Consider the following 18,185-nt stretch of genomic DNA (forward strand, 5'->3'; position numbering starts at 1 on the left):
TTAAAATTGTGAGACACTAAAGGAATCAACAAGGTCTGGTGAAGCATTAATGGACTAGCAATGTGGGAGATTGTGTACTCTCCCTAAGCCTGAAGAAGTATACAAAGAGAAATGTTACTGAAACCTGAATGATGACTGTAGCCAGGAGAAACATCTATTTATTGTCAGTGGGAAAGAGGCCGTCCAATGGGTGCCTATAACAACTCCCAAAAACTGCAGCCCACCGGGGAAGGAACAAAGACCAGGGAAGGAGTATGCAGAACTCTCTCAATCTTCCTACCTTCTGATCTCTTTCGAGTGCCAACAACTGGCTGAACCCAATTAGAAATCAGAAGGCAGCCTGACCTGTGGTGGCGCAGTGGATAAAAGCGTCGACCTGGAACACTGAGGTCACCGGTTCAAAACCCTAGGCTTGCCCGGTCAAGGCACATATGGGAGTTGAAGCTTCCTGCTCCTCCCTCCCCCTTCTCTCTCTTTCTCTCTCTCTCTCTCTCTCTCCCCTCTAAAATGAATAAATAAATAAAAATAATTTAAAAAAAAAAAAGAAAGAAATCAGAAGGCAGGCAAGCCTGGTAATTTATTAACAGAAATTAACTTCCCAAGACACAAAGTAAAGAGGAATGGACAATGGCAACTGGAAAATGCACAGCCTATCAGCTAACTCCTGTTTATCCTGCAGGCCTACATTCATACATTCCTTCCTAGATTTCTCAACCCTGCCACTCCGTAACTATTGTCCTATGATAGGATTTGCTAGGAGGAACTCCTGTACTTTGGGTAATCAAGTTATACTATTTCACAAAATAACAGAAACGATCCTAAATGGACAGCCATTGCAATTAAGAAGATTCTGGAATCAGATTGGTAGAGTTCAAACTTTAATTCTACCACCTATGGGCCATGTGACATTTGGCAAGTATTTTTCTTTATAAATTGTACATAACAAGACCTACTTAGCAGTGCTTTATGGAGAACCGAGATAATCTACCTAAATAAAGCACTTAACATAGTGCCTGCAACATAGTGAGTACTACCTGACCTAATGTCAGCAACATTTTCATTTGCAAACTTGCTGAATTCTATAGCACCTCTAAAGAAAAGGGAAAACAGCCCTGTCCGGTTGGCTCAGTGGTAGAGCGTCGGCCTGGTGTGCAGGAGTCTCAGGTTCGATTCCCGGCCAGGGCACACAGGAGAAGCGCCCATCTGCTTCTCTACCCCCCCTCTCCTTTCTGTCTCTCTCTTCCCCTCCCACAGCCAAGGCTCCATTGGAGCAAAGTTGGCCTGGGCGCTGAGGATGGCTCTATGGTCTCTGCCTCAGGCACTAGAGTGGCTCTGTCATTTATTGTCAGTGAAAAAGAGGCTGTCCAATGGATGCCTATAACAACTCGCAAAAACTGCAGCCCACCGGGAAAGGAGCAAAGAAGCCCCAGATGGGCAGAGCATCGCCCCCTGGTGGGCATGCTGGGTGGATCCCAGTAGGGCACATGCCAGAGTCTGTCTGACTGCCTCCCCGTTTCTAACCTCAGAAAAATACAAAAAAAAAAAAATACAAAAAAAGAAAAGGGAAAACACTACTCTGACTTATTCTAATTCTTTGGTTATGTGGTAATTTTTTAATTAGAAGCTTAAAAAAGTATCTTCCATTTCTAATTAGCAAAACTTACACTTAATACTTCATTATTTAAGCTTAAACTTTCCATGTGCAAAAACAATTCTGTGAAAGATAGTGGAATAAGATTTAAAGTCTGATCATAATACAAGCAGTAAATACCCAGCCCCACTGGAATTTCCAAAGCCTAAAAGCAACAGAATATGTTTGATTATAAAAGTTTGAAACATTACATTAAATGTTTCAAATCTGTCATTATGAGGCTATAAAATATAAGGTCTTATTTTTCTAAAAGGCCGTATTTCACATAAGGATTTTGAATAAGGACAATTAAACTAGTTTCTTTGGGAGTTCTCAAATGGCAGCTTTCTTAGTCATCAAAAGAGTCAAAAGCTTGGATTCTAGACTCAGTTCTGTCCTCCAGGCCTAGATTTCCCATTTTTAAAATTCAGTGCCTGCCTGACCTGTGGTGGCCCAGTGGATAAAGCGTCGACCTAGAAATGCTGAGGTCGCTGGTTCGAAACCCTGGGCTTGCCTGGTCAAGGCACATATGGGAGTTGATGCTTCCTGCTCCTCCCCCTTCTCTCTCTCTCTGTTTCTCTCTCCCTCTCCCTCTCTCTCTCCTTTCTAAAATGAATAAATAAAATAAAAAAAATAAATATTAAAATTCAGTGCCTATCGCTGGCTGGTTGGCTCACTGGATAGAGCATCAACCCGGTGTAAGAATGTCCCAGGTTTGATTCCTGGTCAGGGCACACAAGAGAAGCAATTATCTGCTTTCTCCCCTTCCCTCTCCATCTTCTCTTCCTCTCCTGCAGCCAGTGGTTCCATTGGTCCAGTGTTGGCTCCAGGCACTGAGAATAGGTTGGTTGGTCCACAAGCATCATCCTGAGATGCTAAAAATAGCTTGGATGATTCAAGCATCAACCCCAGACAGGGGTTGCAGGGTGGATCCCAGTCTGGGTGCATGTGGGAGTCTGTCTCACTATCTCCCCTTTTCTCATTAAAAAAAAAAAATTAAGCCCTGGCTGGTTGGTTCCATGGTAGAGCATCGGCCAGGCATGTGGATGTCCTGGGTTCAATTCCTGGTCAGGGTACACAGAGGAAGCAACCACCTGCTTCTCCACCTCTCTCCCTCTTGCTTCTCTGTCTCTCTTCTCCTCCTCTCCTATAACTATGGCTCAACTGGAGCAAGTTGGCCCTAGGCACTGAGGATGGCTCATTGACCTTAGCCTGAGGTGCTAAAATGGCTCCACTTACAATGGAGCAAGGGCGCCAGATGGGCAGAGCATCACACCTTGGTGGGCTTGCGAAGTGGATCCCAATCAGGGTGCATGCAGGAGTCTGTCTTTGCCTCCCCTTCCCTCACTAAAATAAAAATAAATAAATAAATAAATAAATAAATAAATAAATAAATAAATAAAATTAAGTGACTAAACAAAATTATCTTTAGGGGTATATTCTACATTTAAAATACTATGACCAATTCCAAGTAATTTGAACTTGGTCATTTTCATCAGCTAATTTTCGAGGATCACCAAACACTACCAGCTGTACATTTCAGAAGTTTGCTACTTCATCTTTCCCCAATACTTAGCTGAGGTTTCCTGGAACACACTTGCCATAATATCTACAAGGAAAAATTATTTTAAAATGTACACAAATGTCTAAGAATAGTACTTTTGAAAGAGTTTAAGTACAAGCAATACATGACATTTCCACTCTGCACTCACCGGAACAGCTGCCATGAGCGTAGGCTTCAGTACAGTGCAGTCTCCTTTACTTCCTTTTTTAATTTTGCTGGACTACATCAAAGGAAAAGTAAAAAAGAGAATTAGGACAACATTAGCGCAAAAAATGTTATAATTCATGTGTTAACAATAACAAAGGCAGACATTTATACATGGAATTTGATCTTCTACTGCTCTGAGTTATTGATTAGAACTTTTCATAACCTATAAAGTGTAATTGCTTTTAGTATTTTATCCCTTGGGTTATTTGTTCTAGCACATTTTAGCCTTCCTGAGAGGAGAAACTATGAGGCAGAAGAAAGGAGAAATGGGTATTTTGGTAAATCAAGCATTCCTATTAATAACATTACCATCAAACATAACATTGACCATCCATTTTCAACAAAACAAACCCTCCAACTAAAGTAGATTAAACAATAAAACAAAGTTGAAGGTAATTTTAACTTCCTTTCTTTAAAAGCAAAGCCATCATCTCAAAGTCACCAGTATGAATATCAATTAACATACAGAAATACTAATTTGATAACATTTTGGTTGACAGAATATTAAAGACACTGCCAGTGACCATGTGGAGATATGCATGTATATTTTTTAACATGTGCAAATTTTTCTTTTTGATTCTTTTATTTTCTTTCTTACACACATAAATACTATCTGGGATTTCAAATGTGTGAGAGCATTAGGTAGAAAAACTGATAGTCGTCCACTGAAAGAGGTAGATAAAAATAGGAATCAGCTATAAAGGTGTGAGTCTGAAAGTTTAGCTGCATCAGATGTTAGCTGTGGCCAACACAAGCAAAAAGAAAACGAGCTCTTAAGAAGCAGTGGTGGTAGTGAAGTGGACAGAGCATTGGACGAGGATGCAGGGGACCCAGGTTCAAAACCCGGAGGTTGCCAGCCTGAGTATGGGCTCATCTGGCTTGATTGCGGGGTTGCCGCCTTGAGTGTGGGATCACAGACATGAATAACCACATGACCCCGTGGTCTCTGGCTTGAGCCCAAGGTCACTGGCTTGAGCAAGGGGTCACTTGCTCTGCTGTAGCCCCCTGGTCAAGGCACATATGAAAATGCAATCAATGAACAACTAAGGAGCCACAACAAAGAATTGATGCTTCTCATCTCTCTCCCTTCCTGTCTGTCTGTCCCTATCAGTTCCTCTCTCTGACACACACACACACACACACACACACACACACACACACACACACACAAAGAAGCAGTGGGATCCTCTGGTAGCACCAGCTCTGCCACATAGAAGGTTCTGCTGGTAGAACTTAACAGACTTCATCCTGCTTTCCTTTAAGATGACTAGAGGAAATAAAACAACTCCATGCAGGTGCCAGTGTGCACATTTGCAAGTGGAAACCTACACCCGCACACGCCCATCACACATAGAGGGCCACTCTTTAGGCAGAAAGAGGGCTTCTTATGTCCTGTAAGTCCAAGCTGATCTCCATGTGCTGCTCACCCACTCCTGCTAAAGAGAGCAGTTCCAGGATAGCAGTCGCCCCAAAGAGTCCTTCCTGCCTTTCTTAATTATTTTTAGTTAATATTTCAGTTGTTTTTATTATGATCACAGTAAACCCAGTTTTGACATCATTATCATCTGCTGGCTTTCAATGTGGTCCCTCTGGTCTCCCATTATTTTCTGATTCCCTATGTAAGGGAACCTCCTCGGTTTTAGATTCCCAGTTAATTTGAGACTCCTTATAATATAGTTATAATAAGGTTTATTTAAAAGGTAGGCATGAATGCCCTTTAAAGTTTTCTAACTGGCTTCTAATGTATTACTTGGCCTGAGAGGCAGCAAGAATGAAGTCAGACCAGCAACAGACTCCCAACTGCCCCCTGCCCCACAGTGGGGCTATTATTTGTCTAAAAGGCAGCAGAAGAGCTTTCTGTACTTCCCCACTGGGTGGCAGGGAACCATAGTTAGAGCTTATTGAAATGTTTTTCACATTCTGAAAACATCTCTGAACATAAGAAAAAGTCGCTACAATGCATCAAATGTAGTCACCACAGATTTTTCTTTAAATTTTTAAAATAATTCAAGCCCCAGTCTCAGTCACAGGTGTATTATAACTTCACTAGATCAAGTGCTGTTCACTACTTTACCTGATAGTTTACTTATTTTACTCATTAGTATTCTAGCGGGTTTTAAATGTGAATTTTTTAGCTGAGTGGTGAAATACAGCAAGTTCTCCATCTTGCAAAGAGGTTGTGGTCCTTAAAATACAAAGCAGATAATTGTTTGAAACAGAAAAATTTCTCATGGTAAAGCCGCCTAAAAGATGGTTGGGTGGCACTTGGGAGTAAGGTAGTAGTAAAGACTAGGAAAGGACACAGGGGCATTCTGGGGTCAAGAAATGTTCTTTTTTTCCCCCCTTGATCTAGATGGTGATCATTAGAAAAGTCTATATATGTATGTGTGTTAAATTTAATTACGCAGTACTCTTAAAGTTTGTGCAATTTAAGTTTACATCCAGAAACAATCCCCCCAAAACAAAGAAACAAAAAAGATGGTTGCAATCTCAAATAAATATAAAATTATCTATTTAACTCTTTTCTTGGTATTTATATTATACAACATACCTAAGTTCTACCTAAAATGATATTTATATCGAAAAAAAAAGTGCTATAATTTCTAAATGTGAACATCAAGGGCACATCTTCTAACCAAATACCTGCTCTACCAAGTCTCACAAATAAAAGGTCGCAATGCCTGGGGTTTTGAAAAATGGCCCGCAGTGATGAGAGTGCCGGAAGCCACACAAAGAATCAAGTCACTCCTACCCATATTAAGCTTATCTTTCAGCATTCCAAACCCCACAGGTCCCTTAGAAGCTCTTTCTCCCACTCCAGTGTCAGGTTGAAACTTTTCTATAGCCAAAGAAGAAATTAAACAGAGCTACGAAGACTAGGTATTAGATGCCTGATTTCAAATGGGCTTAAAATATATTGCTCACAAAAAATCAGGGGATATTTCAAAATGAATATGAAGCAGTAAAAAGAAAAGCATTTGATTTTTTTGTTTATTGAACAAGAACAACAAAAAAGCAAAGGACAAGTCAAAGAAAGTTGTTTGATTATGCAAATGAGAACTTTTATTTCATTTGCACTATACAAAAGGCTGAAAGTACTGGAGTCTCTGCACGTTCCCTGAGCCCCTAATTTTTGTGAGCAGTGTCCATGGATTGCCCTATCCATTGCTGCACTTCCTCCTGTGAACAACAGGGAGAAGGGAGGAGCCTGAATCAGGGTAGAAACCAGGGGGCTGTCTTTGAACGTGCTGCAACGCTGTCCAATAGAACTTCCCACAATGATGTAATACTCAAAATCTGTGCTATCCATGTGGTAGCCACAAGTAACATGTAGCTACTGAGAACTTGGAATGTGGCTAGAGAAACTGAAAAACTAATTTTTTTATTTAATTTTAATTAATCTGTATTTCATTAGATAGCTAGTGCTACTACCGTACTTGATAGCATCGCTCCAGAGAAAACTCAGTACAAAACTGGGCCCAAATCCTACCACCTCATCTCTCAAAAAACCCACCAATGTTCATGAGTAAAATGTCAAAAATAAAAGGCTCTATTTTAGCTCTCTGAAATAAGAAATCTAATCAAGATAAGATGAAAGAAATTATTCTTTTCAAAATATTTTTTTAAATATGTAGATAAAGCAATGTAAAAAGTTTATTTACTACAGTTACACACTGCTCATGAGCTGGATTTTTGAAGTCATGAAAAGTTTTAGTGAATTAAAATATCTTATGTTTTAGTATTATGTTCTCAGCAAAACAATGGAACTTGATACAATCATGCCATTAAACTAAAAAGCTTGTCACCTGATCAGAGAGTGTGAGTGGAGAAGAATATCCAATCCTACAGCCATAGGTAAAACATGATATCTCTGCTGTCAATTCTAGGACATGAGCCAAAGGCAGGTAGCCTATGTATGTGTCCTTTGGTCTAAAACAAAACAAGAGAAACATTTTAGCCAATCTTAAAAAGACACTATGGATTAGAAATGTCCAAAACCTTATCATTTTTATATAGATTAAGTTTAGAGAATACCAATATGAGCTCTGATTTCTAAGAAAAAAGTTGGATGATTAATTCTTACCCCAGTCCAGGAATTCTCTCACACTGGCCTGCCATTCCAGCTATCAAATTGCTATGATGCATCATGACTCCCTTAGGTCGGCCAGTAGAACCACTGGTATACATGACGATAGCCATGTCTGAAGGAGTTGGTCTATTTCGAGGAACGCTCACTAAATGAATGAAAAAGCACCACATTAATGATTTGAACATACACAAATATCCATGATGCCATCACCACAATCAGGGTAACAGAAATACCGATCACCTCCCTGCGTTTCTTTGTGTTCTGTTGTTGTTAACTTTAAGGTGATTTCATCGCTAAAATTCTAACATGGTAAATTTTAAATAGCACACTGGGATTTCAAATAGTTTATCATTCTAACGTAGTAACCTCCTTTCCATCCTAGAATATAACAAAATGTCTAGGAAGACATAGAGTAGATACATGCCATTAGACATCTGTCCAAACCCAAAGAATGTACACTACCAACAGTGAACCCTAACGTAAACTATGAACTTTGGGCGATTATGGTGTGTCAGTGTAGACTCATCAATTAACAAATGTTCATAGTGGCAGAGGCAGTGTGTGTGTACGGGCAGAGGGTGGGTATATATGAACTCTCTGTACCTTCCTGTCAATTTTGCTGTGAATCTATAACTGCTCTACAAAATACACTTTATTTAAAGAAAAAAAGTTTATGAAAATGAATTACATATTATCATAAGTTAAAAATTGTAAACAGGGTGATTTTACCACTGAAATAACTGAAGATACAGTTATACTTATATTGGCTAATGCTAATGCTCCCTAAAGATATCTACTGTCAAAGTTTACAAACCAAGAAAATTGGAACTGTATCCTTGATTTAATGACTAATGGATTTAGCAGTAGTATATACAGGGCAGGACAAGAGTAGGTTTATAGTTGTTTATATGGGAAATTATACAATATAATACAAGAATAAACTCTATGTTTCAAATACTCACAACTTGTAAACCTACTTTTAGCCAACCCTGAACATTAAGCTTTTCTCAAACTACAACATACAATGTGACACTTCACTTATCATCCTAACAACAACTATCTATTCAGATAAAGTATTACAAGAAAACTTGTCTTATCTAATGTAGAGAGATGAGTGGATCTAGGTGAATATAAGAAGCAAACAGAACACCTAGTTAGCTCAATCCAAAGAGGCCTTCTTCAATGCACATTGTATTAAAACTGCCAAAAATTAATGACAAAGAAGAATTCTCAGGGCAGTCAGGGAAAAGAAGAAAGCATATAAAGGTAAACCCATTAGATTATCATCAGATTTCTCAGCAGAAACTCTATAAGCCAGAGGGGTGAGGAACCAAATATTCAAACAACTGAAGAGAGAGATTACAAGCTAAGAATAGTATTTCCAGCAAAATTATCATTTAAATATGAGTGAGAAATAAAGAATTTTCTAGACATTCAGGAGCTAAGGAAATTTATTACCAGAAGACCTCCACTGCAAGAAATATTCAAGGTGGTTATTCTGACTTAAGTAATGAACATAAGGTCACAAAGCTACAATTAAAATCACCAACAAACATATAGCATGTACAGGGATATATGAAACAACAAAAACAACAAAAGGGAATGTGGGAAAGGTTTGAATTTGAAAAGGAAGATAGAGATCAGATGCATTCAATATAGAAAGGACTACTGTATATATGTCTTCTTTTTTCATAAACCTAATGGTGACCACATATATAAAAAAATAGTGAGGCCCTGGCCGGTTGGCTCAGTGTAGAGCGTTGGCCTGGCGTGCGGGGTACCCGGGTTCGATTCCCGGCCAGGGCACATAGGAGAAGCGCCCATTTGCTTCTCCACCCCCACCCCCTCCTTCCTCTCCGTCTCTCTCTTCCCCTCCTGCAGCCAAGGCTCCACTGGAGCAAAGATGGCCCGGACGCTGGGGATGGCTCCTTGGCCTCTGCCCCAGGCGCTAGAGTGGCTCTGGTCACGGCAGAGCAGATGCCCTGGAGGGGCAGAGCATCGCCCCATGGTGGGCGTGCCGGGTGGATCCCGGTCAGGCGCATGCGGGAATCTGTCTGACTGTCTCTCCCCATTTCCAGCTTCAGAAGAATACAAAAAGAAAAAAAATAGTGAGAGGCATAGCTTAAAAAAAAAAAAGAAAATAGAAGCAATGGTAATGGAATACCACCAAACAAAAACAACATACAAAAACACAAAGGAAAAGAACCAATGGAGACACAGAGCTACCAGAAAACAAAACATAAAATGGCTATAGGAACTCTTCATGCATTAATAATTGCCCTAAATATAAATGGACTGAATTCACCAATAAAGAGGCACAGAGTAGCAGCTTGGGTCAAAGTAAAACCCAACTATATGCTGCCTTCAGGAGACACATTTCAGCTGCAAAGACAAAGTTAGACTCAAGAGTGAAAGGGTAGAAAATTATTCTCCAAGCAAATAACATCCACAGAAAAGCAGGTACAGCCATTCTTTTACATATACATATATGTGTATGTCACACGAAATTCAAGAACCTAGATGAAATGGGTGAGTTCCTAAAATATGTATCAACTTCCTAGACTGAATCTTAAAGAACTGAAAAATCTAAATAAACCGTTCAATAGTAAGGAAATTGAAAGAACCATCAGAAACCTCTCAAAAAATAAAGTACAGGACCAGATAGCTTCACTAGTGAATTCTACCAAACACAGAAAGATATGATACCTATCTTACTCAAACTCTTACAAAAAATTGAAGAGGAAATACTTCTAATATATAGATAGTATTTTATGAGGTCAACATAACCCTCATACCAAAGCCTGGCAAGGACAACACACAAACACAAAAAGAAAACTACAGACCAGTATCTCTGATGAATAAAGATGCAAAAATCCTAATGAAAATACTAGCAAATCAAATATAATAATATATGAAAAAATAATAAAAGGCAAAATATTTATATACTTGGAAGAGAAACCAGAGCATAATAAACTATCAAACAAAAGAGAAACTGACTCACAAATACAGAGAACGGACTAACAGCTGTCAGAGAGGAGGTGGATTGGAGGCCTGGGTGGAAAAGGTGAAAGGATTAAGGAAAGGGGGGAAAAAATCACAGACACAGATAACAGTATGGTGGTTTCAAGAGGGAAAGATGGCGGAGGGATGTAGAAGAAAATAAAGGGGGAATAAATGGTGATAGAAGGAGACCTGATTTGAGGTGGTGAACACACAATACATTATGCAGATGCTGCATTACAGAATTGTACACTTGGAACCTATATAATTTTATTAATCAATGTCAGCCCAATAAATCCAATGAAATAATAAATCAAATAGGATTCATTTCAGGGGCACAACATATACAAATTGATTAATGTAACACAACACAATAATAAAATAAAGAGTGAAAATTACAGGATAGAATCCAGAGATGCAGAGAAAGCATTTGATAAAATTCAACATCCATTTATGATTAAAACACTCAATAAAATAGATATAGAAGGAAAGTACCTCAACATAATAAAGGCCATTTATGACAATCAGCTAATATACTCAATGGTGAAAAACAGAAAGTTTTTCCTCTAAAATCAGGAACAAGACAAGGCTACCCACTCTCTCCACTCTTATTCAACATAGTTCTGGAAGTCCTAGCCAGAGTAATCAGGCAAGTCAGAGAAATAAAATCACCCAAATTGAAAGGGAAGGAGTAAAAGTGTCACTGTTTGCAGATGGCGTGATTCTGTATATAGAAAACCCTAAAGACTACCAAAAAACTATTAGAAAAAAAAGAAACAATTACAGTCAAGTTGCTGCATACAAAATCAATTTACAAAATCCACTGCTGTCCCATATTCTAACGATGAAACTTCAGAAAAAGAAAACAAAATTACTTTTGCAATTGCAACAGAATAAAATACTAAAATACCTAGGAATAAACTTAGCAAAGGATATAAAAGACCTATATATTGAAAACTACAAAGCATTATTAAAAGAATTTGAAAAAGGCACAATGAAATGGAAAGATATTCTGTGTTCATGGGTTGGAAGAATCAACATAGTTAAAATGGCCATATTACCCAAAGCAATATACAGATTTAATGCAATCCCCATCAAAATCCTAATGTCATTTTTCAAAGAAATAGGACAAAAAATCAGACAGACTGAGCAACAGAACAGAATCGAGAGTCCAGAAATAAAACCACATATTTATGGACAAATCATCTTTGGCAAAGGAGCCAAAAACACACGTTGGAGAAAAGAAAGCCTCTTCAATAAATGGTGCTGGGAAAAGTGAAAAGTCACATGCAAAACAATGAAACTTGACTACAGTTTGTCCCCCTACACAAAAACTAATTCAAAATGGGTCAAAACTTAAATATTGGATCTGAAACAATAAACTACATAGAAGAAAACATAGGTTCTTCACTTATACCTTGGCTGTAGAGAATATTTTATGAATTTGACCCCAAAGGCAAGGGAAGTAAAGACAAAACTAAATGATTGGGACTATATCAAATTAAAAAACAAAAAAACTTCTGTACAGCAAAAGAAACCAACAACAAAACCAAAAAGGCAACCAATCAAATGGGAGATGATATTTGCAAACAACAGCTCCAAAAAGGAATTAATATCCAAAATATATAGAGAAGTCGAGCAACTCAACACCAAGCAAACAACAATCCAATTAAAAACTGGCCAGAGAAACTGAACAGACATTTCTCCCAAGAACACATACAAACGGTCAAAAGATACAGGAAAAGATGTTCTACTTTACTAAGTATTACAAAAATACAAATTAAAGCTATAATGAGATACCACCTCACACATGCTAGATTAGCTATTATCAAGACAGGTAACAACAAGTGTTGAGAGGCTGCGAAGGAAAAGGAACCCTCATCCACTGCTGGTGGGAATATAAATTGGTACAGCCACAATGGAAAAAAGTATGACGGTTCTTCAAAAAATTAATAATAGTGTTAACATATGACCCAGCAATCCCTCCTCTAGGTATCTACCCAAAAACTTAAAAACTTTTATTCACAAAGATTTAGCCACCCCTATGTTCATTTTAGCATTATTTTCATAGACCAAGACATGGAAACAACCAAAGTGCCCTTAGATATAGGACTGGATAAAGAAGATGTGGTACATATACACTATAAAATACTACTCAGCCATAAGAAAAGATAAAATACTGCCATTTCCAGCAACACAGACAGACCTTGACAATATTATGCTGAGTGAAATAGGTCAGTCAGAAAAGGCCAAGAACTATAGGATGTCACTGATATGCAGGATATAAAACTGAAACTCGTAGACACAGACAACAGTGTGATGACTACCAGAAGGAAGGGCTTGGGGTAGTAAGGGATAAAGGGGGACAAACATATGATGACATAAAACGATTTGACTTCAAGGAGTGGACACACAATTCAATATATTGATCATGCATTATAGAAATATACACTTGAAACCTATGATCCTATTAAGCAATGTCACCTCAATAAATTTAATTTAAAAACACTAAACGTAAGCATTAAAAAAAAAAGTTTACTGAATAGAAGCCCTGAGACCTTTCCTTACGTGAGGTCCAAATTGGAAGAGTATAGTAGGTTATTTGAATAAAAACAAAAAAGGCAGCAACCCCATAAAGTCTGAATTATTGTATACATATCTCAATGTATACAATACATTTGACTTCAAGGGGTGGACACACAATTCAATATATTGATCATGCATTTAAAATTTACTAAGTAAATTTTAAAAACAGTGGTTATCTTTTAGAGAATAAAATCAAGGAAAACCTTAATCATATATGATGTTGATAATTTAAAAAATCGTTTTTAATCAGAAAGACTGCACTTTTCACTCGCATCATTTCTTTTCTAACCTACTGAAATAACCATTAATAGATGAATAAATTTGCTTTAACTGCTTTACTTACAGTTTTCTGGCTTGGATCCCAACTCTTCTACTGATTGCATGCTGTGAATCTCAAATCCTTCAGGGTATTCTCTTTTATTGATAGTCTTATTGTCCACATAAATGATATGTTTAACACAACTGATGTCTAATAATGCAGTCTGTTGAGTAGAAAGAAAATCCAGTTAGTCAATATGGGCCTGCAGTAAACTCAACCATGGGACATTTTCCCATCCTGTTAGGTGACAATACTATGAATTACAAGAAAATGTCATACTTACCTTAAGTTTACTTTCCAGAAGTTCAACACTGGTAATCAGATAGGCGGCCTCAGATTCATTTAACCCATGAACTACAGCTTCTCTGCCAAGTGTGGCATATAAAGTCACAACTACAGAATAAAAATTAAACACAAAAGTTAAATAATAAACATTTATTCAGTATATTATTTAAATAAGCCTTTAATCATAGGTATGCTGAGAGATGTAAAGATATGTCATAGTCGTCCTGGCCGGTTGGCTCAGTGGTAGAGCATCGGCCTGGCATGCAGAAGTCCCGGGTTCGATTCCCAGCCAGGTCACACAGGAGAAGCGCCCATCTGCTTCTCCTCTCCTCCCCCTCTCCTTCCTCTCTGTCTCTCTCTTCCCCTCTCGCAGCCGAGGCTCCACTGGAGCAAAGATGGCCCGGGCGCTGGGGATGGCTCCTCGGCCTCTGCCTCAGGCGCTAGAGTGGCTCTAGGGGTCTCAACAGAGCGACGCCCCGGAGGGGCAGAGCTTCGCCCCCTGGTGGACGTGCCGGGTGGATCCCGGGCGGGCGCATGCGGGAGTCTGTCTGCCTGTCTCTCCCCGTTTCCGGCTTCAGAAAAATACAGGAAAAAAAAAAAAAGATATGTCATAGTCTCTGCTATATTGTCTGTCAACTTTGCCTCAAACTTCCTGGTAGTGCAAAATTTTCCTCACAAACTCTCAGGATTTTAACTTTCTAAACCTGAAGAAATCCAGAAATACAGGAAGCACCGCAACTGGTCAAAAATCAGTCAATTAAGATTGTCAAGGCCAATAGGATTTTGGCTGAAGCTTCTTTTTTTTTTAAACTGGCACTTTTAATATTCTTATTTCTTTCAATTATAGTTGACATTCAATATTATTTTGTATTAGTTTCAGGTGTACAGCACAGTGATTAGACAATCATAGACTTGACAAAGCGTTCCCTCTGATATTTCCAGTGCCCACCTGGCACCGTACGCAGTTATTACAATATCACTGACTATATTCCCTATGCTGTACTTTATACTCCTGTGACTATTTTGTGACTACCACTCTGTACTTCTCAATCCCTTCACCTTTTTCATCCAATCTTCTAAACGCCCACCCTTCTGGCAACCATCAATCTATATTCTGTATCTGAGTCTGTTTTGTTTGTTCATTTATATTGTTCTTATGAGTCTACATAAGTTTAATCATATGAGAACTTGTCTTTGTCTGACTGACTTATTTAGCTAATACTCTATATAGGCCCATCCATGTTGTCGCAAATGGTAAAAATTTATTCTTTTTTATGGTCTGGCTGAATTCTCAAAGCAGGTCAGAGCTATCCCAACCAAGCATGGGTTCCCTTGTTACACATACTTTCATTGGTCATATCACTAAAGAAAGGATAAGACCTTGAGAATCCTCACATTTTGAGGATCTCAAATCAGAAGATAGACCATGAATCAGTTCTCACTCCTTCTAAGAAGATTTTATAGCGGCTCTTATGTCCATGCTGACTGGTGACCTCCAAGCTAAACTGAGTGGACAAGGAGACATGCTCTTTAGGATTTAACAGACAAAGAAACATAAAATAAAACCCAGATGAGTTGAAATAAGAGGAAATCTGCTGACCTTAGATAGGCTTAGTAATTCAGCTCCTGGCTGGTAACCAAAGCAGTGATATGGTTAAGAACTGCTACTTTTGAGAAGCTGTTGACTGTTAAAGTTGGGTAATGTATATATAGGGGATTGTTTTTATATTATCTATTTCTGTTTGTTTGAAATGAAAACCTTTGATTTCTACAACACACCTATAGTGTTCTATGTCTTTCAACAAATAACTAAGTGCTTAGTCCAGAGATTGTCTGGACTATTAATTTTTAGAAATCATTTCTTGCACAATGGTTAGAGAAATATACCCAGGCACTGGCCAGTTGGCTCAGTGGTAGAGCGCCAGCCCAGCATGTGGATGTCCCGGGTTCGATTCCCAGTCAGAGTACACAGGAGAAGTGACCATCTGCTTCTCTGTCCCTCCTCACCCTTCCCTTCCCACAGCCACGGCTCAGTTGGTTCACTCGAATAGACCCCGGGCTCTGAGGATGGCTCCGTGGAGCCTCATTTCAGGCACTAAAAATAGCTCAGCTGCCAAGAACGGCTCTAGATGGGCAGAGCATTGGCCCCACATGGGGATTGCCCAGTGGATCCCGGTTGGGATGCATGCAGGAGTCTGTATCTCTGTCTCCCCTCCTCTCACTTAAAAAAAAATAAAGAAATACATATACTCAATTTTACTTTTGGCCAACATATGTAATGCCAGTTCAAGCTATCATGTTTGAACCTTGAAATAAAACAATGAATGGGAATTATCTTAAGCAATACTTTTTTTATTTTGTCGGTCACATCCTAAAAAATGCTCCCAAACCTCAAATCTTTCAAGTCCAATTCATTTCCAATTAAAAGTAAAATTCTAAATTCTATCCATTGAGCTGCCAAATCTCACATTAGCTCTTAGAAGTTATCTTTAATAGGAGTTATCAGATATCTTCTAAGTACATTACATACTGTTTTACAAACATAATTTATGCAACTAAATGACTACAGAAAAAACTTGAAGATCTCAGAACAATTTCCGATGTAATCAAAACTCGTCCTCTCCCCCTTCAAAAACAGAAGGCACTTACGAGGGAAGTTGTGCTTAAAGCAGGTCTGCGCTGCAATCATCCATTCGGCCCTGGTCTCACAGAAAATGGCAATAGTGTTCTTTGGTTTTAATCCCAAAGCAGTGAGTCCGCTACCAAAATTATTCACTCTGTGGTTCACTTCAAGATAGTTCATCCATTTATAATTTCCAAGAATTAACTGTTAAAGGAGACATTCTTGAGTATTAGTATAATACGTCTATTCAAACAAGCAATTAAAAATGATTCAAAATGTGAAACTCTAAAATTGCCCTTAAGTGAATATGCAGAAGCTATGGGTGCCTTCTAAGATTTAGTTACACAGCACCATAATGAAATGCAAGGATATTTTAAAAGATCTTGATTTATGATCAAGTAAAACGTACCCGCCCCCTTTAAAAATAAAAGCACAAAAATGTTTTACCTTCTTAAAAACCTTTCCATTTGGCTGCATTTCATTTTCTTCACTTAAGATCTCCCTGGTTCCAAGGCTGTCCTTCTTCCCAAACTTGGAGACGGCATAATCAAATAGCTTATCAAGAGTGTCTGCTCCCGGGATGTCTATGACAGCTAGTGAGTCGAAGTGCGTGACAGAGCGATATGGACTTCCAGGTTTGTCTGAAGTGGGCTTAGCTTTTATTCTCTTTGCCATAGCGTTTTTCTTCTTGGCATTGGTAAGAAAATACCATGGAATAAATATAAGGGCACTGTATATTGTTATTAACAAGTGGACAGGCAGCAAAATAATGGTGGGCACATTTAGCTTAAGTTTCATAGTGGCAAGGCTTCTAAAATGGTGTTTATTTCTTGTTATTCTTTGGCTTCGGAAAGCCTTATTTTGCTGAAGAAGGCAATAATGGAAGCAGCAGTAAGAGGAGCAGTATAGCCAAGGCAGTTCAATTTTAATGATACAGAAAGAAGTTAGTAATCTTTGGAAGCCGACAATAAAGTACACCTGCAGGTGAAGACAGTGAGTGAGGCAGAGAGCAGGAAAAAAGACAAAAACAAAAACAAGAGTATTAACAAGTTGATAGCACCATTGATTTAAATACTCAGGTCTTTATTAGTTTATATAATTGATTTGGTACAGAAAGCTGAAATAACTGGTCTGAAAGACTGGCATTTCCCATTTTAATCATTATTGCCATAAACTTCAGAAGTTCATCTTTTCTAGGATTTTAGGTATACTGATAGTCTGCACATCATCCCGTAAGTTGAGGAACACTAATACTAACTCAAATGCATGAATATGATATTTAAGTTTGACTAACCTTTGGGAAAAAACTAGGGATGACAATACAGAGTTTGTCCTAAATACATTTATGTAAACCAGACAGTTTTAAATCAGATTTGGTTTTGAATCCAAAAGGGAAAATGAACCCACCTTTTTAGGTTTATTTCTCAGAATAAGTAAGTTCTGAGTTCTTCATTAAGGTAAATCTCTGAGATAATGTTACTATCTCCTATCCCCAAAGTTAGAGCAATACAATCATAAAATCATTCCCTAAGTTTCCACTTTGTGCTCAAAATTGCACCAGTTGCCTGGGAGTAGTACCAATAGTATTAAGTCCGAAGCAGTGTAAGTCCTGGCCCGTGCCTGTTGCAAGGTAATTCTGAGGCAATCAGCCCACCAAATAGAGCCAATATTTTTTAAACGCTTTTTGAGGGGAGGGACAGCTAAACCACTTCTTCGAATAAAAATCCACAGATTGCCCTTACACAAAACTAAAATGGGATTGTTCTGGATGAAGCAAGGACTGGAGGTATCCAGAGTCCCACCCTGAACCTCCTAGAACCTTACTCCCGAGGCGAACAATTCTCATTGGAAGCAATTCCAATGAAAAGCCCCACAGAAATA

At 38.5% G+C, this 18,185-nt stretch overlaps 1 protein-coding gene across 2 annotated transcripts in view; it reads right to left on the reverse strand.

The window, feature by feature from the left end:
- The window catches only part of ACSL4 (acyl-CoA synthetase long chain family member 4), a 237,783-nt gene that overhangs the window by 24,294 nt on the left and 195,304 nt on the right, over positions 1-18,185 (reverse strand). Inside the window, exons 3-9 of one of the 2 annotated variants that reach the window (XM_066356067.1) lie at positions 16,752-17,282; positions 16,331-16,508; positions 13,680-13,789; positions 13,421-13,559; positions 7,486-7,636; positions 7,208-7,331; positions 3,343-3,414 (exon numbers count right to left, since the gene is read on the reverse strand). In XM_066356067.1, coding sequence (XP_066212164.1) covers positions 3,343-3,414; positions 7,208-7,331; positions 7,486-7,636; positions 13,421-13,559; positions 13,680-13,789; positions 16,331-16,508; positions 16,752-17,102 — 1,125 coding nt within the window. In that variant the 5' untranslated portion in view covers positions 17,103-17,282. The remainder of the gene's footprint in view (positions 1-3,342; positions 3,415-7,207; positions 7,332-7,485; positions 7,637-13,420; positions 13,560-13,679; positions 13,790-16,330; positions 16,509-16,751; positions 17,283-18,185) is intronic. The other variant, XM_066356064.1, reaches the window with a different exon arrangement.

The sequence above is a fragment of the Saccopteryx leptura genome, chromosome X (assembly GCF_036850995.1).
Source record: "Saccopteryx leptura isolate mSacLep1 chromosome X, mSacLep1_pri_phased_curated, whole genome shotgun sequence".
In the NCBI taxonomy this organism is placed as follows: Eukaryota; Metazoa; Chordata; class Mammalia; order Chiroptera; family Emballonuridae; genus Saccopteryx; species Saccopteryx leptura.